Here is a 27,046-nt window from a genome sequence, read left to right as displayed (position 1 = left end):
CAAGACCCCCAACCCTTAAAGAATGTACAAACGAAACAAAACGTAAGCTGATACGTACGGTAGTTTACAAGGGTATAGTTGGTTTTGAAACTCATTACACTGAAATATAGCTACTTAAATTGCCTGCCTTAAAAATGTGTTTTCCATAATCGATTATACCCCAGTTTGCCTAAGACCAACTATTCAACAATTCTGAAAAAATCCCTTCCTATGGTATAATTTGCTCGGATTTTTCCTAGAAAGTGCACATTTGAAGTATTAGCAACTGTTTGGTTTACCAATGCAATACAAGTCTCAGTACGAAACATGCAGCTCACTGAATGAATGCATTAGACTAAATACATGGTATCTTCAGGTGTACGTTGGGGTGCTTTACCAAGTTGGTTTTTTTCATTAGAATTAGACCTTGATTAAAAATCAAAGTAGGCTTGAAGCCCCTTTGCTTAACTCACTGTTGCGCAACAAGCCAGTAAATTGCTGATGTTTTAACTTGAACTATGAGATAACAGGGATCCCTAAGGCATGGATTCTACTACAAAAATATCATCCTAATTGATAGTATCGCACTTTGTCAGCCGGGCACTGTAGTTAGGACAGGCTGAGTATAAGTAGTTTTAGCATTTTCATTCAAGTGCTTTTGAGGATTGAAAAAAAAATAAATTAAAAAATAGCTGTTTAAAATATTTAGGAATGCAGTCATCTAACTATCGTGCAAGTATTCACCTTCATTCAGCAACCTCATAGCTGCAGCATACACATCAAGCAGTCAGGGTCTTTAAGCTTTCTTTGATTGCGATTAAGGTTCATTTTAGCTTTTGCTTTTTTTTTTTTTTTTTTTTTTTTTAAAGCCAGTGTGCCATCTTCTAAAATTTGTACATAAAGTTTGCCAGCCAATTTTAAAGAAAAGGCATTTAAAGGACAGTAAAAAATAAGTGATGATGTAGCATTTTACATTCTTCTGAGAAGAGTTTGGCTTCTATAGATTGCTAATCTGTAGTAATTAACATTTATTTTTCTTAAATTATAGCTAAAATCATCCCTCTTCTTTTTTGTACTATCAGAGTACTGAAATGCAAAGCCAAAACCAGTTTTGTAGCTTTTGTGGCGATAACTATGGCAAAACAAGCGTATCCAACTCTTCCTTTAAAAAAGTATAACCAAAACAGGGCTCTATTGGAGTGTTTGCTATTGTCTAGACTTCTGCTCAAAATTTATCTATTTTCCATAAGCCCATACCGTATTTTAAGCCACAAGGAAGAAAGGAACTGTCCCTTTTGTTTAAGTGGGTAATGTGACAAGTGATGTTACCAACTTTCTTGATGATAACAGCTTTTAAGCTTTCAAACATTCAATAAATTATAACAATGTACCTAATAGGTTCCTCCTGAGAATACAGGTACATCACGGAGAGCACCATCCCCCACAGTTCATCTCCATTCTGGGTCACCTACGTCACCTATGGGTTCTGGTAGTCCCGGGAGAGGCAGGGATATGTCCTCGAAAAAGAAAAAGGGGCTGCTTTCCAAAGGCAAGAAACTGCTGAAAAAGCTTGGTGCAGTGAAATGATTCATGTACTCCTGGACAACCTGTAACGCTTCCAGTCTGTGTAATTTTTTTTTTTAAAAAAAAAAAAAAGTCAAAACTAGGGCTTTCATGACTACGCAGTACAACTTTACCAAACCTTTGCATTTTTAACTCTGACATCAATAGAATCATGTGAATTGCTTAATCAAAACAGCAAGAAAAAAGGAAGTGGATTTGTTGTTGCAAATATTTTTTTCTTTAAAAAGAAAAAAAAACAAAAAATTTTGTGGGATTAAGACCAGAAGAAACATGGTTTTATTTGAAGTCAACTCAACACCTGCAACTCCATGGGATAAATCTCAGCCTTTAGTCTCCTTTTACCATCAGTGGGGGGAAGAAAACTCTATTCATTGATTCCTAGTTCAGAGAGATCTTCCCCCTACATCTAAAATCGTAAACAAAAATGGTCTTGAAACTCCTAGTTTAATCAGCCTTGATGTTTTGCCTTATTAATGCACAATGATTTGTACTGTTTAATAAATATACAGCGTATACTTCGTATGTTACTGTGTATTCAACTGTCTTCATCTTCCCTAAAACATGGTAATTTAAGACCAAGTACTATGTTACCAACTCCATTCAATGTCTGATGTAACTCCTGGGAGTTTGAAAGTGCTGTGCAAAATGCTTTATTTTTGTTGGTGTGGTTTTTTTTTGGTTTTTTTTGGTTTGCTTCTCCCCTCCCCCAACCAAACCCCTTGTATCGATTTCTTTTGTCAACATTCTTCCTCAACTGAAATCAGACACAGTGTAAGTTACCAGAGACTCACCCGGTTTCAACTACACAGCCTCCAGTTTTGGAGTTCCTGGCTCACTGTTCCAAATTACCAGGAAAAAAAAAATGAAAAACACCACAAAAAACCCACAATGAAAAACCTTTACTCCCCCTCCTTTTTTCCTGTGGAGGTACAGTCCTAAGTTAAAAGGCATTTTCATATTGCTGATGTCAGAATCAAGATACATGTAACGTACACAAGCTGTAGCCAGTAAAAAGGCTGCAACAGGTGATAATGAAATATTAATTGCAATATTGGCATCTCAAGAAAAAGAATACATTGATGGCAGTCATTGGCTGTGTTACTATTTTGTAATTCTTGTCCATTTGTAAATTGTTTTTACTGTTTATACATACTTTTCAGACTGCCTTTCTTTTTGTAATTTACGGAAGGTTTATAGATGAATGATCAAAGCTTCCCCATTGTGTCTTCAGGTAATAATGTAAATTACTGTAAGATACCGTGTGCTAGGTAACATTTAATTAAGTAACTGGCCTAAAGTTGTGGTAAAGTACTGTGTGGGTGTGTGCATGTGTACAACTGTTGTGTATTATATTTTATATAAATAAATAATTTGATATTTTGTAGAGTGCAGTATGTTTCATGGAACTACTGTATCAGCTGCTTGATTATTGTGTTTGCCTTCCCTCCCTTTCTAAAGGATTAGGCACCACAGGTAAGATACACACCCAGGGAGCTGTTCCTAAAGCTGCGTGCTCCAACCCTGCACCCATGCGGAGAAGGAACAGCCCACAGTGACCATTTCCTACCTTTCCATAGCTGATGAGAGGAAGCAGCTGCAAAAGCTCCTTTTCTGTTGACCTCAAACGATACCAACCAGATCAGAACAAATAGCCAGAACACGTATAATGTAAGTGATAGTAACCAGAAGAAATACAAAATAGGGAAAGCTGAAAGCACAAAGTATTTGCCATAACCTCCCAAGTCCTTCTTCATTACAAATTTAATGTGGAAATGCTTTCGCAGCCTAGGAGAGGAAAAAAACTGAACTGAATACAAGTTACAGAGCTCCCTCATTCTTCAGAGCTGTCAGCTGCTGAAGTTTACTGTAGAATAAAGGTGTATCTAAACACGAGTCTGGGGGGTTTCCAGAGGTAAGAAATGGTTGGAAAGATACACTAGTGTTATGTCAGGTTGTATGCCCAGAGCCCAGTCTTGAAGTATATAAGCAAAGACACCTAACACGATCAGGTGAGCAAGGACTACAGCAACCACTTTATTTAAATCTCACAAAGAAAAGGAACAAGGTTTGCAACAAGTTAGTTAAAGAAACCAGCACTAATCCAAACTGTTTGCTAGGCGCTGCCTGTGTCTCTGCGCCTGATAAAAAAAGGTCCAACAACCTTTTTTTGCAATATGAAATATTTCAGGATAAAAAATGCTGCCCTTATCTTAACAGCTAACAAAACCAAGGAGGCAACAATTGCATTTTGAAAATTAAAAGTGTGATGTGCTACTGGAGAAGCTTGGATTTTGCTCCACATAACTATGTGTCTTGTATGCTGAAAATAATTCTGTGTGAAACCTCAAACCTGTAAAAGAACAACTGATAATCTTTCATGAAGAATCCCAGAAACACTTTCATAAATCAGTACTATAAAATAGTAAGAAATTATGTAGGTTTTATAGCAAGCAGAGACCTATGCAAAATGCAGATCTGCCAACTTTAGCTTTTTCCTGCTACAATGACAGTGTTTCACAACTGCAGATACTCATTCTCCCATGCACGTCTCTTTAAGAAAAAACAAAACCAAAACCCCAGACAGTTCCACATTTCCTAGAAAGGAACTACATTATTTTTTGTAGCTTGTAACTCAGCTTCAAAGATAGTAAAGTCTGTCTGAAAGCAACAGGTTTGGCTCTCTGTGAATACTCTGACCAACAAGGAAAGCCAGTTTATGAGCATACTGGCACGGAGCAGGTACTCTGATAACACCCTGCAGAAGAAAAAAAAAAATAATTTATTTTCAAGTCATTGCAACAAGTATGCATTCACTGTAACAAAGACAGTCCTGGAATTCAAAAGTCTGGATACACGGAAAATTCTTATTCCCTGTAGTTTATGCCAATTTGTCAAAACAACATTACATACCCTGAACGCATTAAAAAAAACATGCTTTATAGAAGCAAAAAGCTTCCCAACTCCATCCCCCTCCTCGCGCCAAAAAAGCTTCTTATGCAGGTTTACATTTGATGCTGGATCTCACAGAAGGTGGGACGTGGGTAAGTCACGTGAAGTATTTATGATTACTGAACTAACAAATCTAAAGCACGTCTCGTTGTGAGGCGATGGCATGCTGATCTCGGCATGCAACAGAAGAAGTCTCAGCTGAAATGGGAGGAACACCGTTCCATCTCCACACAAAGAAGTGAGCATTTCTGCAGGTAACAAATAATCATTTCAGTTTTGCTTCTGAGACAGAATTTGGGACTAATACTTAAAATAACGAGTATTTTCCAGTGAGAATAAATATTACTTTTATCTTCAGACTTCAGAAGGACTGTGATTATAAAACGTCGAGCTCTCAAACTACCCCGTAGGTCAAGAGGTGTACTTGCACGCTTTTTGGATCTGCGTGGGTGTTGTAAGGTGTTGTTTGGGTTGTTACTGCATGAAGATGTGCAATCTTAGAAAAATATTCTAATTTCCCAGAAAAAATACTTACCGACCAGTTGTAGTACATGTGGCAAAGCTTGTATGTTAAACGTTGTACGTGATCTGGTTTCAGCTTGCTAGTGTCATAAATTACATTATAATGAGTGGGTGCAACACAACCGTTTTTCACTGCTTGGCTCACAATAAAGAAATCATACCTGTAACAGGAAAAAGAAACCCTCAGAATTCCGATACAGGAAGGGCTGCTTTTCTTGGAAAACTGCAGACCCCCACGGATTTGTCTTACTTAAGCATACTGAGTAAAACCCAAAAGGATGCCTGTGCTGTGGTCACAACATAATCAGTTTTCTTTCTTTCTGAAAGGCCGGAAGATCTGGAAGAATGTAAATGGTCTTATTATATGGAAAAAGTCTTACAACGACAAAGACCCTAACCATTCATCATATACATATACAGCACGATAACCACCCTGGACACATACTGAACTGATGCCCCTCGTTTACTCTAGCACCCAAGCCATGTTCGGATGTCTGTCACCTATTGCAGCACCTGGAACACCTGCAGCAAGTTGGCAAAATACAAGAGAGAAAGGCGAAACTATCGGACCTGTGCTGCCACAGATGACTGCGCTGCTCCCTACGCACTCCAGCCTTCCTTGACCAAAGTCAAACCTTCCATCATGTACTGAATCAGCTTCTCGTTTCCCGCGTACCTGACCCCGAGCATCACAGAGCGCAGCATGCAAAACTGCTCAATGCCAACAGCAAGCGAGTGACATCAATGAGATCTGTGTACATGTTTTACTCACACCCATAACTGTACAATTCCGAACCTTCTTCTAGTGACTTCCCAACCACCCAAGAATACTTCCAGCACTTGCTCATAAAATGCACCCTCACAAAGTAACAAGATTTATATGCAATGCCAGAAGTAAACCAGCCAGAGTTTAAATTTCAGGTAAAGGACAGCTGGGCAATCCTATCCACAGACACTCATTTGGTACTAAACCTTTAAAAATCAAAAAAGGAACCCCAAAAAGTGAAACACACACACACACGCTTACTTAAAGGGTATGGAATACTCTAAACATATACAAATACTGCACATTGAAACCACGAAATACTGCATAGCAAATTTGTAAAAGCTAAGCTTGTCCATTTCTTTCACCTACACGTTCACAACAATTTCTTTTTCAAAAGGCCACCAGTGTGGAAAGTATTCTTCTGCTTGATCCCACAATCAGTTTAATATCAGATATATTTCCTTTATTATCAGGCTGCCAGCAAACAGAAGTGTTACTTCTACACTAACTTACCACTCCGGTCTGGTAACCACCACGTCAACAACAGTACCAGGGGGTGGGTTTATAGTTGCTCCACCACAATGTGCGAAGAACCTGGTATGCACTCGTTTCTTCACAACTATCACGGTAAGTCTCGGACTAAAATAAAACACCAAGAAAAGAAAAAAACCATAAATGTATCCAGAAAAAATGCACTAAGAGTTCTTCAGGAACAGATTCTGTAGAGCTTCAAATTAAAACCAATTAATTTAGAGTTCTCCAGGGCATTAATTTCATGTGTAAGTCTTCACTCATTGATTTAAACAGAAAATCGTAACTTTAAATTTTTAGTTTCAGGTGCAACTTTGATGCTATTTCTCACCAATCCAACTTTAATTAAGAGAGACACAATGACGACCAAAAGGAGATCTTCTAAACACAGATCTGTTCTCTACCTCATCTTTTTATACAGATAACACGGCGTTTTAACAGTATTTTTGGTAAAGAGCAAGCCATTTATAGAAGCTAAACAGAAGTAGTAAGCACTTCAACTTCTACTTGCTGTAACTTGTTTTGTGCTCTGCTTGCCTGTGGCGTCAGGAAATATTCTTGTTTTTCAGAGCAGATTAAGAAACCAAGTCACTGCAGCTGCTAAGTTTTAAAGCAATGTTGAAAACTGCAGAACGTAAGTGACTGGACAGCAGACAGTCCTTTCCAAAGTGGAAAGAACTAAATGGGCCTACCAGAGACATGCAACAGTAACCAGCTTTTTCCACCAGTTCACCACATGCATCAAGAATGCCTAAAGTATACAGGTGTATACGTGTGCGTATTGAGTACTCACGTGGTGCATGTACTAACAGCTGTTCCTATTATAAGTTAGGTATCTCAAATAATGTAACCAGTCGCCATAAAAGCAATTATTTGAGCTCAAGTAAAAATAAGTAAGGATGAAAAGACGACAACATCTTCATCTGTAACCACTCTTTGTATCTCAGCCTGTACTCCCCTTGCAGTATGAAAAAGAGGGTTGGTGGAAACACTTACCTGTAGTCTTTACCAACACTCTTCAGGCAATCCAAAAATTGAGGAACTTCATAATTAACCACAGTATTTAGTTGTCCATCTCCTACTCCATCACGATACACAATAATACGAGAGGGCAAATACTTATTCCACTTGAACCAGTCTCTTAGAGCAGCTTTAAAAAAAATCAAAAGCATAAAAGCTGTTGGCTACAATGACAATTTATACCAAAACATAAATGGATTTTTATTACTGGAAAAACAGCAGTAGGAGTTTTTAAACATAAGGTCAAGTCTGTCAGTCACCTGAAAGAGGTATGTATCATGATACACAAATGTTACCTGCAAAAAGTATACTGGTTTAGCAGTGCACCAACAGAAAAAGAAAGAACCTAAGATTATCTACTCCGCTGGTGCTGGCCGCTCTCACAGGAAGGAGCTGTCATCCTTTAAATCTGTCTCCTTTAAAACATTCTTTGAGGCGCATTGATAAGTATTAATTATTGTTAAGAAATATGGGAACCAATAAGAGAATGTAGACAAAAAAGCCATTGATTTTCAGCAGTATTTACAACTGTAATTTTGATCTGTTTTTATCTAAATGCAAGGTTGGTAACACTGCCCCTCAACACAGCTGAGGCATGTTTTGAGGAAGCTGAAGGGTCATTGCTTTGATCTGACTCAACAAAAGCAGAAAGCCTTCCCTTACTTTGCAAGCAGGCTTTGAGCCCATCCACAAGTTCTTGCCCACGACCTTGAACAGCACAGCGGGAGAACCACCTGTGAAGAACATGATGAAAGATGACCTTCAAAGCATTTCCCAGGCTTACTTCAGTGAATTTATTTTTTAAATGGCTACAACCACTTAAGTCTTTATGGGTACTGTGGGTCAATGCAGTGAAGCAAGAGTTAGCGTACTGTGAGACTGTTTCCCTTGCGAAGAAGCCCCTGTGGTAAGACAAAAGCCTTAGCACCACGTGCAGTTCCTCTCCATCAGAACACTCACACAAGTCAACTCACAGAGCAGAAAAGCCTGATGCCCTCCATTCATCCCAGACCTTGCCCCACCTTCTGTCCCCTCTCCCAAGCACTGTGGAAGGAGGGCAAGGCTGTTCCTTAAGGGATGCAGTGGAAAAAAACCCACACAATATATAGTTATTAACAACATTCAGTAAATCAGTTTGGACATTCTCATGATGGCCCACCGCATTCAAGCTACTTCTCAGCGAAGTCAAGATGTTTCTTTGGCATTCAAATCTTACCGTGTCATTGTTTGATTCAGGCTAGCAACAAATCCTGCAATCGACGGCTTTCCAGATAAAGTGTCATGGTAACAATCAATTCCCACAACCATCACCTGTTTCAACTTAAAAGGAATCAATACAGAACACACATTATCAGTACATAAAGACATGCCGAAGCACCTATCAACTCCGTCCTATAGTGTAATAAGACCCTGACATAAGTGGTACAGTTCCAGGACAATTCTTTAATTAGACGTCTCCTTATGTCGTATTTCACTTCATGCCTCTTCTCACCAGCACAAAACAAACCACACAAAGAACAAGCAATTTTTTGGGGGGCGGGGGGAAAGGCTTGCTTTTAAATAAGGCTCAAAAGAACACAGTTACCATTTTAAAAAGATATTACTTACTGGAATCTCAACGCTCCAAAGTTCTCCACCCATTTTACAGTTCATTTGTAAGGCAATTTTCGTTGCTATGGCCATAGCAGTCTGAGGCTTGCTTAAAGTGCGAGCAATCACACACTGACTTGGAATGGGACAATCCGTACATAAGTATTTCTTGATAGCATCATATTTATCCTTTCGGGAACTGGACAAGACACAAACTGCCTTTAAAGAAAAAAAGAAGCAGCTGCATACTGACATTTGCATAACAGTTGTAGTTCTATAGGAAAAGTTTCTTATGCTCAAGAGAAATTCAAGCGTTCACAGTGCAAGAACAGCTGAAAAGTGTCAGTGTCCATACTTCAGAGCCAAGTACAAAGACTTTTCCAGAACGATACCCATAGTTAGCCCAGGGTTTGAATAGCAGTATGAGTAGGCATGTAGTAGATAACTCAGGAGCCAAAAGTTTCATTTCTGAGAATGAATCCCACCAGTCTTAAAAACACCAGTTACAGAGATTAACAAGATTTGAAATTATGGATTCAAATACATACTATGTTTGTGTGGGGGGTAATACTTTGCTGTAAAGCCCTTAAATAAGCTTCTGTTCTATCATCTACTTCAATCCTGAAAAGGAAAGGAAAAAATATGTACAGAAAAAAAAAAAACCAACTAACTGCTACTGAAACTTCAGCAAAAACATAAATGCTCATTATGCATCAGTGCTGTATGAACTGTCACATTTAGAGCTATTAATAAACATTCAATATTTACACATTTTGAGGATTAAGAGGAATCATCCTCAAATTAAAGTCTTCCAAAAGCAATTAAATTCAAAGTGAAAAGCAAGCACAGGTACTCAAAGAATGATATATGCAACGAGAACTAATCAGAACACATCTGAAGTCAGCAAGAAAACACACACTCCTTGTATTAAATAGATATGGCTCTGCTTGAGAAGGCTTTCCTCAATGACCGTATGTCTAATACTGTTTGGGTTTGGCACGCTTTGACCCCCAGGGAAAGCTCTCACAAATAAAAGCACAAGTAAGGAAGTCAGCATGCAAATTGTTTTTGCCTGGGACTGAAAGTAACTTGTTTTATTAAAAATCTCACAGAAATCTGCAGTGTGACATACTACACTATCTCCTCATGTACAAGCCCAAGCATGCTAACAGATACACCTTAGTATGTATAAAATAATTTTTCCATCAGCTTTCTAAAGAGACTTACATGGTTGCCTTGTTCATTTTGATTCCCATAGATGGTGTGACTTTAAACAGATTCTGAAGTAGTGTATTAGCAACATCACAGTTGCGCCGTGTGTATACTAATAACCAGTTGTCCAGAGGCTTTGCGCAGATTAAAGGAGTTCCCCTAGTCTCCTTCGACCAATCCGCAAACTGAGGATTGTAATCAAACTGCAAATAAGAGATGGCAGAGAAAGAAAAATCAGCATCCTAGTAAAGAAGCTATACCACAACTACTTCCAGATACACATCAAGAACAGACTGTAACACTTCTGCCTAGAACAAATGACTTTATTTTCAGCTGTTCCTTTACTGCTACTGTCCCTACTTTAAAATAAGCTTTATCTAGCCCTTTCAAGAAATCCTACACTCTTCAAATGTTTCATTCATAATTATGCAAAGATACGTAGAATTTTTAGCCCAGGTAACTTGTTACTATTTGTAGCACAAAACCTATGCAGCGAAGACACAGCTGTTTATGTATTGACTTATTTTTCACATTTTTATTTTTAACAAGGTAACTGCTTGAGAAAAAGAAAAGTACTATTATAAAGAAGATATCAGGCCTTTTCAATAACAAGAATAAAAAAGGCTTTACCAAATACACAGATATACAGATGATGATACTGTAAAATGCCCTTTTCCATCTAGCAACCATTCAAAACAAACAAAAGATCTCTACTACAGAGCAAATATATGTTGGTTTATGGCATAATTTAATTTTATGGCATATCTTTTATGACTTAATTGAAATCTAAGTTACTCATACCGAAGAGTCACCCCACCTTTGAGTGAACAGATACTGTATGTGGTCTGTCTACTGATACTGAAATAATTAGTGGCTTTTCATTTGAAGACGTTCATATTTTAATAAATGGGAACCAGTCAGAAACATCCCTAGTCTCCTAGTTTGTGTATCTGAAATTACTTTGTTTACACAGAGGAACTGTTTTGCAAGGGAGACACTATTGTAATGCAAGTCAGAAAAAATCTTCAGGGGTTTCTATACAGAACTTGTGAACAATTTCAGAAGTTTGTAGGTCCTCTGTTTGCACAAAGACTTTTGTATAATGTTTTAACTCATAATCCTTCATTTACAAACCAACAAGTAGTGTTCCCTTCCTTAATAACTTGCTTCATCAGTGAGAGATCCAGAAGATGTCAGAAGTTGTTTTATTTACCACAGCTCCTGATTGAAGGATCTTTTCTCCTTGAACAACTCTTCCCGTAAAGGATAGTAAATTAGAATCAAAGCTTAAACCCCAGTCTCGGAGTTCCTTCTGAACACTGTCATCTCTGTTTAAAAACAAGATTTAAATTAAACCAAAGAAATATGTTCTTGCTGAGACTTTTTTAAATAAAAAAAACAAACAGTAAGATTTCAAAAGTTTTGTTGCAAGAAAAAAGTTTATCTTACAGATTTTTCATGACAAAGAAGTACAAAAGATACCAAGGTAGCATACTTTTGGATGCAGTCAATAAGTTTTCCAATTTCACATTGTCTTTGCTCAGGTGGCAGTCGTGTATGAACAGCCAAGTCTTTCATCATATTAAAATCACTACGCATCTTCTCAGTTAATCCTGTTAACAGCAAAATGTTTTTCTGAGTAAAAGTTAGACTAAAGACTAAGAAAGTAAACTTGTAAGTCATGCAGATTAGCTATGCATGTACTGCAGACACATAAAGTGGTGTCAGTAGTAATCAAGGTTTTCAGTTGCTCCCTGTACATACATTCCCATCTGCGCTGGGAAAAGAAAAAAAAAAATTTAAAAATCTGCATTTTTGCACTTGAGAAGAAACTACACAAGATATACAGCTCTGTATTTACATTCCTAGCAAAACAATTCTGAGATGGAAAGGTACTGCTAGCGCAAAATCAGTATCTCAGAGGAAAATATATATTTATCTATCATACAAAATTGTCAATTTTTAGCAAACTTCTGTTTCATCAGAAGTTCTGCTGCCAAGAAACACTACAAGGTATCAGTAGGATAATGCTGAATTTTTGTATGCTGAAATAATTTTGTTCTGAATACATATTATATATGCATTCATATATATATTCATATATCACATATATATCTATTTTATATTCTATATATTGTATATATATTATACAGAAAATAATGCTGAAACATTGTATGCAAAGAGTATGCAACATCAAAATCCCTGGAACTTTTCAGCATCATGTAAACATAATCTTTTAGCTACAAAACTTGTTTCTAAAAATCACATTTATACAAACAAAACATTCCTACTTAACTTGAGAAGAGGCTGCTGTCAAAACACCAGTTTCAGCAGGCATTATGGTTGGACAGATGCTTTGTTAGTGGGCTGAACCTGACTGGAGGCCAGGTGCCCACCAAAGCCGCTCCGTCCGTCACTCCCTTCCTCAACCGGACAGGGGGGAGAAAGTACAACAAAAAGCTTATGGGTTGAGATAAAGATAGTAACAGGGAGAGGTAACAGGCAAAACACGTACTGAACACAGCTAGAGGGTGAGGAGTGAAATGGTGGGGAATTTCTGTTGTGGTGAAGCAACAAGGGGAGGATTGTGTGTAAACTGTCCACTTCCATTTGGTGTTGTTATGATGTTATTTTGTTTTTGGTGTGGAGAATTTTTTTTTCTTGATGTGAGTGAAATCTGTGATGAATGCAGATTTTAAGGAAAATTCTTAAATACGTGATTCACAGAACAGAGGTGGGGGGTGGAAAGCAAGTTCTTACAGAAGCCAACTCCATACCGCCCCCACTACCAAAACCTTGCCATACAAACCCACTAAACTTTGACAGGAAAATCGCTACAGTACCTGTCAGGAAGCACAGCTCGGGAATTAACACCACCGGTACTGGCATCACACTCCCTCTCTTCCTCCTAGACTGACTGATCAAGACAGGCTGGTTCAAGTCAGTAATTTCTTGATTGTATTGCTGTATTAGAAATACATACTGTATGTTAGTTTATTCATAACGAACTCAGTTTTCTTAAGCATAATGCTCACTTTAGAAAATGAGTATTTTTTCCTAGAAACAAACAAAACCAAAAGAAATGCAACCAGCAACTTTTTTTCAATTAGCATGGCTAACTTGAAAGGAACTCCTTTTGTCAGAAGCCGCCAAATGGGGAAGCACTATTCTCTCTGTTGGTGCCATCAAATTATTGACTTGCAAAAGACAACAGAAGCAATGCTTCTGCCTTGCTTGAGGCAATTACCACCCAGAGTATTCATCCCAAGACTGCGATCCTCATTCCAGTTCAGTAATGAACATTCCCACCCCACAGAGCAGTTTACTTCAAGGCATCACAGGAATCCAAGTGAAGTTTCTGAAATTCAAGCCTCCCACAACCTTTCCTTGCATCTGGCAAGAGTTGGTCTGTCTAGCAGTCACTAATTTAGTTCAGAAGAAAAAAAACACAAAAAGGTGACAAGCTGACAGTCAACAAACATACTTCATAATTCAACTTTTCCTTTTTCTTAAAGGGAACCACACCTCAGAAACTACTCAAAGGCTAACATTTTTTGTAAAAAAAAAAAGCAGGATCACAGCAAAGGCAAGATGGCAGAGAAAATCTGTAATTTATAAACTCCATCCTGAACTAGAATGGGTAATATTAATTTTGCTGCTAGCTTATTAAGTCCTACCCTGTTTCCAGTTGAAACTGATGGGCAGAAAGATTTCACAATTACAGTAGTAGGCCCATAAACTTTGCTGCAAAGAACCAAAATTATCAAAGAGTAACTTCTCTTAAGATGATTGTCCATATATTCTACCTTCAGTAAATTATCAGCAAACTTACTGAGGGTACACTCCGCCCATCACCCACATCATCAATAGAGATGTTAAAACAGGACCGGACAAAGTACTGAGCCCTGGGGTACACCGCTAGTTACTGGACTCCAGCTACATATCGTGCCACCCATCACCATGCTCTAGGCCTGTCCATGCAGCCATCTGTCAATCCACTTCATTATCTGCTCATCCAGCCCATGCTTCACCAGCTTCTCTACAAGGATCCTACAGGAGACAGTGTCAAAAACCTTACTGAAGTCCAGGTAGACAATACCCACTGCTTTCCCCTCATCTATTAAGCCAGTCATTTCATCACAGAAGTTTATCAGGTTGGTCAAACATGACTTTCCCCTGGTGAAGCCACGCTGACTGCTCCTCATGACTTTCTACGTCCTTCACATGCCTGGAAATGTTTCCAGGATTAGCTGCTCCATCGCCTTCCCAGGGATCATTGTGAAACTGACTGGCCCATATTTCCCTGTGTCATCCTCCTTGAACTTCCAGTAGGACTGAAGACAGTAGTGACTTTTTATTTCCTCCAGCCATTGGGCACTTATCCCCTATCACCAACATCATTCAAATATTATTGACAGTGGCCTGACAACATGAGCCAGGTGCCTCAGTTACTTGTAGGTGCAATCCACCAGGGCCCAGGGACTTGATCAAGTATTCCCTGACCTAATTCTCTTCCACCAATGATATGTCTTCCTTGCTCCAGACTTTTCCCTGGTCTCTGGGGCCTGCAATCCTGAATGGCCATCTCTCTAGTAAAGACTGAGGCAAAGGCAGCATTCAGCACCTCATCTTTTTCCACACCCTATGTCACCAGGGGCCCTGCCTCATGCACAACAGTGGTGGGGTCAAATTTTCCCTAGTCTTCCTTTTGTTGCTTACGTACTTATAGAAGCCCTTCCTATTGCCTTTAACATTCCAGGCCAGATTCAATTCCAGCTGGGCTCTGGCTTTCCCAATCTCGTTTCTGCATGCTGGGCCAGTGTCTCCATATTCCTCCCAGATTACCTGTCCCTGCTTCCACCTTCTGTATGTCTCCTTTCTGAGTTTTTCCAGGAGCTCCTTGTTCATCCATGTAGGCCTCCCAGCATTTTTGCCTGACCGACTAACCATTGGGACGCACTACTCATGCTGAATCATGCTGCATAGGTTACTCACTGCCCTCAGATTACACAGTATTCATTAAAAATAAAATTCTATTAAATAAAAACATGAATTACAAATCCATGCATAAGTAAACCTCTGACAACGCTCTAACATTTCAAGTTAAAGCATAATGCACACATTGACCGTTAGGTTTCCATACCCTTTTGTAGTAGTCTACGTAGCTGATCTCAGAACCATCTGCTTTTCTAAAGGTACACTGTGGACTGGCATCCCAGTCAATGTCATCAACTCTGTATGTTCTGTTATTGTACCTAAATAAACAATGTAATCAGTTTGGGGATTTTTGATCTTAAATAGAAAAGAAATATAACTGCAGGATGAGTTAATAGTAATATCCATGGAAATTGAAAGTTTTGCTCCTATCAGCAGCAGTAACTTCAAGTTTTCACCTGTACGAGGCTATCAATTCTACTAAAAACTAAACTGTAAGAAAACCAAATGAAACCAGAACTAAACTAGTATGTACTACCCCTGCTCTTACAAACACTGTCATCTCAATATGCTTGCTAGCTTGACAATGATGTCATTTTCACGCTTTCTAATGCTTCTTTATATAGCTCAGGACATGGAACATCCCAAAAAATAAACAGCTCTCTAAGACAACAAGAGTTGAGAGAGACTTACTTTGTAAGAACAATTAAACCTATCAGCTCTTTAGTACAGGCATCTCTAAATCTTTGCTCTTCTTCAACCTGGTAATACAGACTGTACATAAAATCCAACACTGTTTCACTGCGAAGAACCTTATGGCTCACATCTGTACATAACATAATGCTTTCCTCATACTGCAGGACAGAACTTGTGAAGCCCGGCCAAACCATCAGCCTGCCAAAAGAGAACATACAGAATCTTAACGTGCTTTAAAGCATCTCTATTCTCACCCTGAGCAATTTCCATCCACTTTCCCAGACATCAGAAAGCTGTTAAGACACACAGAAGCTGTTATCCAAATATAACCAAGCTCCTGAAAGTTAACAAAATGAAAAATGTTTTACATGCAGGTATCCTTAGTCGAGATAAAAGGAGATTAACTGAACGATGTAGCAATATAACTGAAGCGAAATAAAGGATGCCCCAAAACTTAAGAAATCCATTTGGTGCTATTAGTCTTAAATATCTTATATACAAAGTTTATGGGTATCCAAGACACTTTAACAAGACTAACAGTTTATCTAGTTGAACACCATCCAGTTACTTCCATCAACCAGGTTACGTAGGCAAGGAGTACACCACAGCCATATGATGAGGCCCCAGTCAAACTCAAAGCTTGCTAACTTGTGCAACAGGCTTAGGGCTAGCCTGGAGCATCAGTAACATTATACACAATCCTGGCAGGGAATGAGGGCAAGACGCGACAGTGAGAAATAGGTGAGTTCCACAACTACCCATCCAGCGGGGTATGGCCAGATATGAATTTACATGGCAGATTAAATGGTCTTCAGAATGAAGGCTGGAAACTCCTAAGCTTTAGAATTCAAGTATTCAGAGATCTCAGGCTTCCAGACATTTAGGCAAGTTTTCTTGACACTGGAGTAGAAATGTAATAGCAGAACACACACTGGTAACAAGTAATGAGATCTTACACATAGAAGAAAGTAAGTTAGAGAATGAGGTCTCGTACTTCCCAGGAATACCAGTTTTTTAAGTCCATAGTTTTATTACAAGATAAACCACCAGAGTGGTGTAAAAGTATCATCCTTTGTCCCTGCACCCCTCCTACACCCAAGTATCCTTTTTGCCAAACCTGTGATTAGGGATGCTGATTGGGTCACTGGGGTTATAATAATTACGTCCAATCTGCTGCAAATTCAGCATCTTCAAAAGCCTGCAAGATGAAATATGGATGTCATTTACCATTATTATTCAGTCTATCAAACCATGCATGGTTCCAAACCTCTGCACAACCTCTGTTTATCTAGTCAGATGAACAAAAACTATCACAAATGTGACCTTTTAATTACTAAATTCAGAAAGGCCATGGACACTTCATTAATGACAATCAGTTGAGAATAAGTTAGCACACAACCCAACCCTTCACCAACCAGCTGAAGGTAGCAGTCTAATGAACCAGGCAGTCCAGGTACCCAGGTTAAGTAGAAAGACTGCAGAAAAAAACAGGTGATTTGCCAGCTCAAGGTTCTGCACTGCTAACTGCTTTAAAAGGCAAATCCAGAAACAAGTAGAGGGCAAGGGTAAGACTAATCGCCTACAACAGCACTCCAGTGTCAGTCTGCTTGCTCAGGGAAAAGGTATAAACACAATTCACATGAACAAGTGCCAGGAATATGCATGTAACTGCACATTAAAACGTCACCAGATGTGGTTGGCCGCATAGTAATGTTAGCTACAAAGGCTTCAACATACAGATTTGTTACATTGATTTGTAGTCCACTCTTTGGAAAGGAAAAACTTAAGTCAAATATTTTTAGAATTATTACTTCTTATGAAGACACAACTTGGACAGCAAACCTTCTAAAAATGATGTTGTAAAACTGCAGACAGGTAGGTGAAGTAGGTGGCAACTCATTAGTCAATGTGATTGTTATCTTCACATCCTCTCCATTTCGAGTCCTACTGAACACTTCAGTAACCTGAGAAAGCAAAGTTTTGTTAATAAAACTAGAGGCAAACAGGGCTATATCTGGACTTTGCTCCACTAACATCGAATGGGACTTGCGCATTAAGAGTCTAATAAATCAAGACTTAGCTGAAACAGGAATTTTATTTCCAACTACAACTGTGAACCGTAACTTAAAGCACTTCATTCATTTGGGTGAAGATGACTACAGGATTAGAATGGAGGCCATCCACAAAGCAGCTGAATTCAAGATGAAGACAGGAACATGGCTTACCAATTCACATTGCAGGAAAAGACTCAACTTGAGGAAATAAATTTAATATATTGCCAATTAATATATTTTTCATTACTGATTCAGGTACTAGGGGGAAAAATAAGATAAACATTAAAATACACAGCGATAACATCTTCCCCCTCTCCCTTTTCCAGGCTCAAACTTACTCCAGACTCCTCTGCCCTGCCCTGTTAACGCACCAGTTACACTCAGCCCCTCCAGCGAGGCAATGAATAGCACAAGGTGCAGAGTTGGGGGAGACAGCGGTTACCACTCGTACACATGGCATTTCCCCTCTTCTGCTCCTTTCTCCTCATTTTCTTCTGCTCTGGCATTCCAACCCCCCACCTTTTTTAAATACACAGAGGTGCCATCAGCTTTGCTGATGGGCTCAGCTTTGGTCTGTGCCGGGGCTCGAAATGGCTGTGTACAGCACAGGGCAGCCCCTAACCTCTTTCCATGGGGGCCATCCCACACACACACCAGCTACCAAAACCTTGCCACACACACACAGTACATGTTGGATGTTAAAATACAGAAGTTACAAAAAGACATAAGCAGAAAGAAAATTAAAGGAAAAATACTTTCTATACTATCCACTTCTGTGCAGGGCATTACTCTAGTCTGCAGAACCTAAGCATTAGAACCAGATATTTATTACCAAATTTCTCTACATAAGCAAATTAGCTTATACTAATATATCCGATCCACTTAAATGTACTCATGGGGACATCAATTCTAACTTCGCCCAGACCAGTAAGAAACAAGATGCATCACAAAATGCAACTCAAAATAAAAAAAATAAATAGCATTCTAGTATCACACCTTATTCCCTAGTTTTTTTGGCAGGAATAATACTGATCCATCAAACGCATGTGTCTTTCCAATTAGCTCTTCATGCTGAAACAGCAAAGCTGATCGAAGACGGCGCGCTTCCATCTCAGGACTATAGCCAACATGGTACTGATATAAAGCCCACTGGGGTCGAGACGTCAAACGGACGTAATTTGCAGTTAATTTTATCCTATCACCTGAAGAACCTAAAATGAGAGGCAAACATCTCAGGAGTTACACAATTTTACTAGCTTATAGTAATTCAACAGCTCTGAGAAATTTTAAAGTACTAAGGCATTCAGACAAAGATCAGAGGTCCGTTGCATTCTGCAACTGTTCTAGACTCAGCAAGCTATAGGAAATGCTCACATAGGCACAGTGTTACAGACACCCACCTGCTTATCAGAGTTTTTTATAGTTCCTTCAGTTGTCAGGAAAAATCTCTCATCAAACGAGGTAACAGTAACCTGTCCCCAAAAGGGTTAGTACCAGGTACTAGAGAGAATTTCCACCAAAACATACACTTCCTTTGTGGACAAATTAATCTTTCTTTGTACGACTCATAAGCACAATGCAGAAAGTAACAGTTGAGTATCAGTCACTAGACATAACCACATTCTCATTCATGTGTGACAAGATGACATTTCTTGTGGTATTTCAAGATTTTACAAACAAAAAACCCACAACAGCAGGAACTACCTCCAGATCACTTACGTATCTAACATATTTCTTCCCATTTTTTTCAAGTCTCATTCCAATTTCTTTTAGGCTTAAAGACACAAGTCTAATACAAAAAATACACTACAGACAACTATGGATCACTCATTTTAATCTGGCTTTCATTATCCATTTTTTTCTATCTCAGATACAACACCCCAAATGAAAACAAAAAAATCCTACCACATACAAAGCATGTATGTTACATTAGAAAATCGTACAAAGCTATAAAGAGGCCAGCAATACAGCTGCCTACGAAGTACAGCAAACCATGATCTAGCATTAGCGTAGCTCTAGAAAGAAAATCCACGTGAGAATGAAAACTACCATACTGCTTCTGCCCTGAAGTGACTTGAGCAGAACTAAGCCCCGACATTCCTGGACCTGTGGCATGCTCCAGCTATCGTCTAATTAACCAAAAGTGGACTACAGTTACTGTCATATCGTTGTGATGTCTCACAGAGTCACTTGCAATACAAAACTATTATCAACTGTCCTGATTTCAGCTGGGATAAAGTTAATTTTCTTCTCAGTAGCTCGTACAATCCTGTGTTTTGGATTTACTATGAGAATAATGTTGATAACAGACTGATGCGTTCAGTTGTTGTTAGGTAACATTCATACTCAATCAAGGACTTTTCAATTTCTCAGGCCCTGCCAGCAGGAAGGCTGGAGGGGCATGAGAAACTGGAAGGGGACACAGCTGTCAGACAGCTGACCTGCACTAGCCAGAGGGACATTCCATACCCGAGCCTCATGCTGAGTATATAAACTGAGGGAAGAAAAAGGAAAGGCGGGGGGGTGTGGGATTCAGAGTGGTGGCGTTTGTCCTCCCAAGTAACCATTAGCATGTGCTGGAGCCCTGCTCTCTTGGAGATGGGTGAACACCTGCCTGCTGATGGGAAGCAGTGAATGAACTCCTTGTTTTGCTTTGGTTGCATACAGCTTCTGCTTTACTTATTAAACTGTCTTTATCTCAACTCACGAGTCTTCTCACTTTCATTCTTTCAATTCTCTCCCCCATCCCACTGTAGGGGGACTAAGCAAGCAGCTGTGTGGGGCTTAGTGGTCAGCTGGGGTTAAACTACAACCACAACACTGGTGCAGAACCTGCAGTGTTGAACGCTAAAAATAATTGTGTTCTAGCAAGAAGGCAGGACCATCATGACTGCCTGATTTTACTTTTTTGATATGCATGATTTCATCTCAAGGAAGGAAGAATATAACCTTTTATTTAAACTAAAAAATTTCTTCAGAAGATGTCCCAAATTCCACGATCTTAACTAATTTGGTTAGGTCAATGTGTTACAAACCAGAACTTCTAGAAAAAAAACCAACCTTCTACTAAATACCAAACTTCTAGAAGCAAATCAAGAGTCCTGCTTGAAGAAGTAGACAACAGGAACATACAAGGATCATGACTTACGTCTAAATAGTGGCAATTTAAAATGCTACATAACTTCTGTCTGAAGCACTGCCGTCAGACATCATCTTACTGTTCCTCTTCAGATATCAGGAGTAACTTTTATCTTTTTCTAGTACACAATGAAGGTTTTCTTATTTTGTTCTCTAGGGAATACTAAAAGCATAAGCAAAGCAAAACTGTTTTTCATTCCAACTTGTTTATATGCCATAGTCTAATCTGAACATACCAGTTTTTGATTCTTGAACGTGTTCGATGGTTTGCCGAGTATTTATGCCAAGGTCATGGAAATCTCTGTGACGGCCACCCCTATCTCCGAAAGACAATTTCTGAAATCCCACAGAAAGCTGTAATCCTATTGTTTTGAAATTTAACGAAGAGAAAGAATTGAAATCAAGTCTTACATACAAAGAAGAATTAAATACAATTCAATTTTGAAAGTCTTATATATAAAAAATTAAGAGAAATCCTGACACGTTAAGTTTCAGCTTCTGCTACACAATAAATTATTTTTAAAAATAACATTCAGGTAATTCATAATAAGTTCCTAAGATTTACAGACAGTTAACTAGTAGCAGCTTGCTAGCCAGAATAAAAAAAGATGTAAACTGCAAATCAGTAAATTCTTCTGCAAATACAGGGACGACGGATCTTCCATTTCATCTCTAGCTGGCATTGAAATGTTTAAACACACTGTGATGTGAAATAGGTAAGGAAGTTTAATTTCCTTATTAAGAATTAAGGAAAACAATGAAATAAATGAAATATCAAAATGAAATTTACTATTGGTAGTCATGCAGTTAAGTTGTGCCATCTGCTTTTTAATTTATTTTTTTAAACTATTTTGATAAGAGGAGGTAGTATAGATGGAGTAGAGCACACTTGAAGTAGTTTTCAAAATTCCTAGTTCAGTTATACTGCACTTTAGAATGGCAATACTATCATCACAAGGTACATCCAGGAAACTTTTCCAAATCTTAGTAATAAATCTCATTTTGAAAAGAAAAACTAGAAATACAGTTTAAAGAATATCTGAATCGCATTCTCTTCAAAGCATGTGCTCTTACAGGCAACGAACATTTTCACTCTTTCTGACCTTCTGGCCTTCTCCCATCCTGGTCTCCTGGAACACGCTGAGGGACCCTCTGTTGCCCATGGCCACCCAGTGGTTCTGAGAGCGCTGGAGGAATCCCTGGCTGCTGGGGGTGCTGACAGCTGGTTGGCTGACTTGGCAAAGTCTCCTGAACCTACAACAGTTAGGGACAGATTTTCCTACTGCAACTGAAAAAAACAGCGTACTTCCAAGAGTAGAGCAAAACAAAGTCACTAACCAAGTACAGAACACTCAAACACCCAAGTGTAACAGTTACCTAAGTTTAATTTTTTTTTCCTATATTAAGTAGTAGAGTTATTACTCTGTACTTCAAATTCCAAAATAACAGGGTTCAGGAATTATTTTTTTTGCAAGTTAATATTCATTTAACTAGTAGTATATGCAAATCTTCTCTTTGCCAGCTCTAACTAAAATTTCTGGACTTCTCATTTTTAACAATCCCTCTGATACTTCAAGTAGCTGATTACTTATTTTACGAAAACAGCTTTTGTAGGTTTAGTGTCCAGTGAATAAATAATATTAAAAAGTGTCATGCCTAGAAGAACTGCAACACACAACCCTCAGCCATAAGCAATCCTGCAATTCAGAGTTTCATGTTACCAGATCGCAGTCTACCCCACATTAGTCCCTCCAGGAGTAATCAAGTTCTCCAAGCGTAAGCAAGCAAGAGGCCAGTGTCAAGGATAATCATGAAAGCTGAGCTAGAGGGCCAGCCTGGCTCCATCTTTCCCTGCAACACAGCAGAATGTCACAAACTGCCCACAATCCATTCCTGGAGTTCCTCTACTTGTTTGCTCTGAGAGCTCTTGCTACCCACCTTGCAGTTCTCACATGCATGTTCTGACACTAAACACAAGATCAATAACTAAGCAAGCCCCTCTGGTTTTATACTCTCCACGTTATTTTTACATGTTGTAAGATCTGCCAAAAGTATACCTTCTAAGAAGTCTTTAAACACCCATAAGCATTGCTGCAAAATCAAATGCACACTACCCTAAAGAGTATATGTGAAAATTATCAAGAGTCCAGTACTATCACAGCAACAGCATATTATCACAAGTTTTGTGCTCCCTGTAGTATTCATAAAAGCAGTTCAGGAAAGATCAGTTCTGCTTTGCCTCACCTATATTCCATCGTTGCTCCTGAAGGAAGTGGTAAAGCCACCTACATGGATTCTCTAGTCCAACAGCTAGGCAGAGCCCTGCGATCCTGAGCTCACTGTATTCCTTTCCCATCCATTAAAGGATCAGAACAGAGCTCCATGTCAAGTCACAAACTGAAGGGCAAGATTATGCTGGGATAGGGTCCCCTGTATGGGTGTGGGGAAGGGCAACAACAGTCTTGTTCTTCATAGAAATACAAGATAAATCAGGCTGGAAGAAACCTCGAGAGGTCTCTAGCCCAACCGCCTGCTCAAAGCAAAGTGAATCATGAGGTCTGATCAGGTTGCTCAGATTTATCCCATCTCCAGGGATGCAGACTGCACAACCTCAGTATGCTTGGCTGTTCTGCACTGTGTTCCAGTGCTTGACAGTCCTCATCATGAAAACATTTTTTTTTAATGTCCAATCTGAACAACCCTTGCTTCAGTTTGTGTCCATTGTGTCTCATCTTCCCACCATGCACCACTACGAAAAGCCAAGTTCCACCTTCTCTGCATCCTCCTTGGAGGATGCAGTCTCCATGTCGGGAAGAACTTGCCAAGGACTGACCAATCTATCCTCTTTCTTACCCCTGCAGCAAGATCACAGGGTTGTCAGGACATTAGTAAGGAAAGGCAGGCCCCAGGCCCCTGACCTCCTTAAACCTCACTAATGCCTTTTGATAAAAGCCTCAGTATTAAGAACCTGGTGTACTATGACATCTCTGTATCGATGCAGTGTAAAAGTCAAATAATGGGATGGTTCGCTTCTACAACACATGGATAGTTCTTCCAATCTTCCCCTGCCATCAGCACAGATTATGTTCTCACTTAACCTGAGACAGAGTGCACGCCCTCATTTTCTAATGTCTAACATAAACGCTCCTACTCGTTCACAATCTCTTTTCAGCATGTCTTTGGAAACTCTTCTGGAACTAACCCTCTTGGAGGGAGATACAGGTAGCCTACGTGGTAGAACAGGAAAAAAAAAAACCCGATGCAGACTCTTATCCACTCGGACTGCATAGTCCCTGTATAGTACCTAAGCCTTACTGTTTCCTTTGGTTTCCTCTTTGCCTACAGCAGGACACTGATACCACCCCCCGACTACTGCTAACAATTTTATTCATGTTGAAGAGACAAAATCTGAAGTAATCATGTCTCTTAGGTTTATAAATTCAGTTCCAGGTTCAAGAGGTGCATCAGTGCTACTGCTAATGCAAGACGCATTTCACTATTTGAGAAACAGACCTGTAAACTACCTTTTATCACGACTTAAACTCATCTGACACTGGCAAGAAATGGAATAGAAACACTCCTCCAACCTAATAACATTCTCAAATGAAAGTTTATTATTAGTAACTGACAAATTTGAGCAACTGCTTTAAAAAAATCTCCAGGTATGTGGCAATAGCTACAAACACACAAGTACGAACAATTTTCAAGCCATGGACTGACCAGGCCACATATGCACAAAATAATCCCTAAACACTAACTCAAATGCAGTCAGAAAGTCCTTAATGTTAAAAGTAAAAGGACCAGATTCTGGCCAAATATACATTAATAGCAGCAGCAGACTAATGTGTTCTGCTTCTCTGCAGACTTATCACAGTGGACAAAACGTGCTATGAAAATGTCTACCTATTTCCACTAGCTCCATTATAGCAACTGTACTACAATAGATCACTTGTTTGTAGGCACACAAAAATTTCCTTAATAAAAAGGAGTTAATGTAACTACACGCATGACATATTGCCCTGGTTTCAGCTGGGTTAATTTTCTTCTTAGTAGCTGGTGCAGTGCTGTGTTTTGGATGTGGTGTGAGAACAATGTTGATAGGACACTGATGTTTTTAGTTGTTGCTGGGTGATGTTTATACTACATCAAGGATTTCTCAGTTTCTTGGGCCCTGCCAGGGAGAGGGCAGGAGAGGCACAGGAAATTGGGAGGGGACACAGCCAGGACAGGTGACCCAAACTAGCCAGAGGCATTCCATACCATACGGCGTCATGCTGAGTATATGAACTGGGGGAAGAAGGAAGGTGGGGACATATGGCATTTGTCTTCCTGAGTAACTGCTACGCATGATGGAACCCTGCTTCCCTGGGGATGGCCTAACACCTGCCTGCCAATGGAAAGTAGTGAATGAATTCCTTGCGTTATTTTTTTAATCTTTTTTATGAAAGAATCTTTATTCTTATCTTAAACCTCAAGTTTTACATTCCTTTCTGATTCTCCTCCCCATCCCTCTGGGTGAGGGCAACTGAGCAAGCGGCTGCGTGGTACTTGGTTGCCAGCTGGGGTTAAACCATGACACATATATACACACATATGTAACATCTAACATATATACCTGATATTAAAATAGGAAGTAGCTGAGCTATGACATTCCAAAGCCTAGCTGCACTCTAAATTTAAAGGAGAGCCAACTTACAGATGCAGCTCCGACAGAAGGAATAGCACTCTCCTGTGCTGGAGGTCTTCCTCTTGCTCTGGCTCTAGCTCTTCCAGTCATCTTCTAAGACAAACCACCTATAGCATTAGTGTTCAATCTTCTCCTTCCCCCACCCTTATTCCAAACAATATTATGAGCAGCACCACTGCATTTGCCCTTGTTTAATTTCAGCTGGTTCACTAAAATACACCCTCCTCTGCAAAATGTCCTGCTCTTGGAACTAATGCAGCCACAACAGGTAGCGTGGGGGCATTACAGCTTCTTACACTCAAGTTTGAACTGACCAGCACAACCCACCACAAATTCTGAAGCTGTGAAGCAAGTCAACGAAATGGTAGAGCACGGCAGGATCTGCAACCTCAGCCAAGCATAAGTCGGAGCCTACTGATACTACTTTCAAGTGATGCTCAAGACTCAACTCAACCTAATTTGTTACATTACCCTAGGGGCAGGGAATGCTTCACCCAGAGCAAATGCCAACCGTTACCACCTGTTCGGCTACCTAATGAGGCAAACCGGCCCCACAGACCTGTCTGTCACCACATGCACCCCGCCCCCCACCCCCCCTTTCAGTGTGGGCTCAGCCATAACTTCTCTGCCAGCCTTGAGCAGTTTTTGGGGCCAAAACCCGCGCCCAGAGGCGTGTCCATCCCCCACTCTGCTCGGCCCTCTGTGTTACCTCAACCTGTGACCCGGGCGCAAAGGTACTACTGCTCCTACTGCTGCAATACGCAACAGCCCGTTCTCGTCACAACTCCACACGACTCTGTTCCCACGAAGGTCAACAGCCAGCCCACCACTGCCCGCAGGCCGGGCCCCCGACACAGCAGCCGCCACAACCACCTCAGAGCGGCCGCTCTTCCCCTCAGTGTAATGGCGCCGGGGGCAGCTGCACGCCGCCGCGGCTGCACGCACTAGCGGCGCAAGGCGGGAACGCACACCCTCCCCCGATTGGCTCCTGAGCCCCGAGCTCTGCCGGAGAGTCCCGAAGGGTGGCGCCGGCCGCGGCGCTCCGCAGCACAGCGCCCGTGCCCGCCCGCCGGGCGCCTCCTCGGGCTGCGCCGCCCTCCCCCTCCTGTATCGAGGCCGCTGGCGCCTCCTGCGTGATGTCTGTGATGTGCGTGATGATCCTTCGGCAGAGAATTTTCCTGCCAAAACCTCTCTCGTCCTCCCCCCGCTTCCTGCTTGGAACATAAATTAAGTGACCCAGAAGGTGGTGCAATGCAACAAGAAATAAACCCCTGTGAGTCGCGTCAGCGACGGGGCGCGCTCGCAGCAGGGAGGACGGCTTCCGCGGGGTGTTCCTCCGCGGGGCGGCGGGCAGGCGGGCGGGGGGGAGGAGGAGGAGGAGGA

The 27,046-nt window shown here is 40.2% G+C and overlaps 2 protein-coding genes across 2 annotated transcripts in view; one reads left to right on the top strand and one right to left on the bottom strand.

Annotated features, from left to right (window-relative positions):
- RIMBP2 (RIMS binding protein 2) overlaps positions 1-2,954 on the top strand; it is a 158,265-nt gene extending 155,311 nt beyond the window's left edge. Inside the window, exon 28 of the mRNA XM_080404433.1 lies at positions 1,378-2,954. Coding sequence (XP_080260559.1) covers positions 1,378-1,566 — 189 coding nt within the window. The 3' untranslated portion in view covers positions 1,567-2,954. The remainder of the gene's footprint in view (positions 1-1,377) is intronic.
- Positions 1,626-27,046, bottom strand: PIWIL1 (piwi like RNA-mediated gene silencing 1). The gene is made up of 21 exons (XM_080406346.1): positions 26,373-27,046; positions 25,673-25,756; positions 22,080-22,230; positions 21,213-21,338; positions 18,835-19,049; positions 17,627-17,748; positions 16,902-16,982; positions 15,782-15,982; positions 15,297-15,408; positions 12,997-13,117; positions 11,649-11,766; positions 11,367-11,481; positions 10,169-10,356; positions 9,490-9,562; positions 8,960-9,160; positions 8,568-8,671; positions 8,015-8,085; positions 7,328-7,481; positions 6,314-6,439; positions 5,048-5,195; positions 1,626-4,318 (listed from the first exon to the last, which is right to left on the bottom strand). Exons 2-21 carry the CDS (start codon positions 25,751-25,753, stop codon positions 4,202-4,204), a joined length of 2,625 nt encoding a protein of 874 aa, XP_080262472.1. The 5' UTR covers positions 25,754-25,756; positions 26,373-27,046; the 3' UTR covers positions 1,626-4,201.

The sequence above is a fragment of the Falco punctatus genome (assembly GCF_963210335.1).
Source record: "Falco punctatus genome assembly, chromosome: 1".
Classification (NCBI taxonomy): domain Eukaryota; kingdom Metazoa; phylum Chordata; class Aves; order Falconiformes; family Falconidae; genus Falco; species Falco punctatus.
The sequence above is the reverse complement of the archived record's forward strand: the minus strand, read 5'-3'. Positions and strand labels throughout refer to the sequence as shown.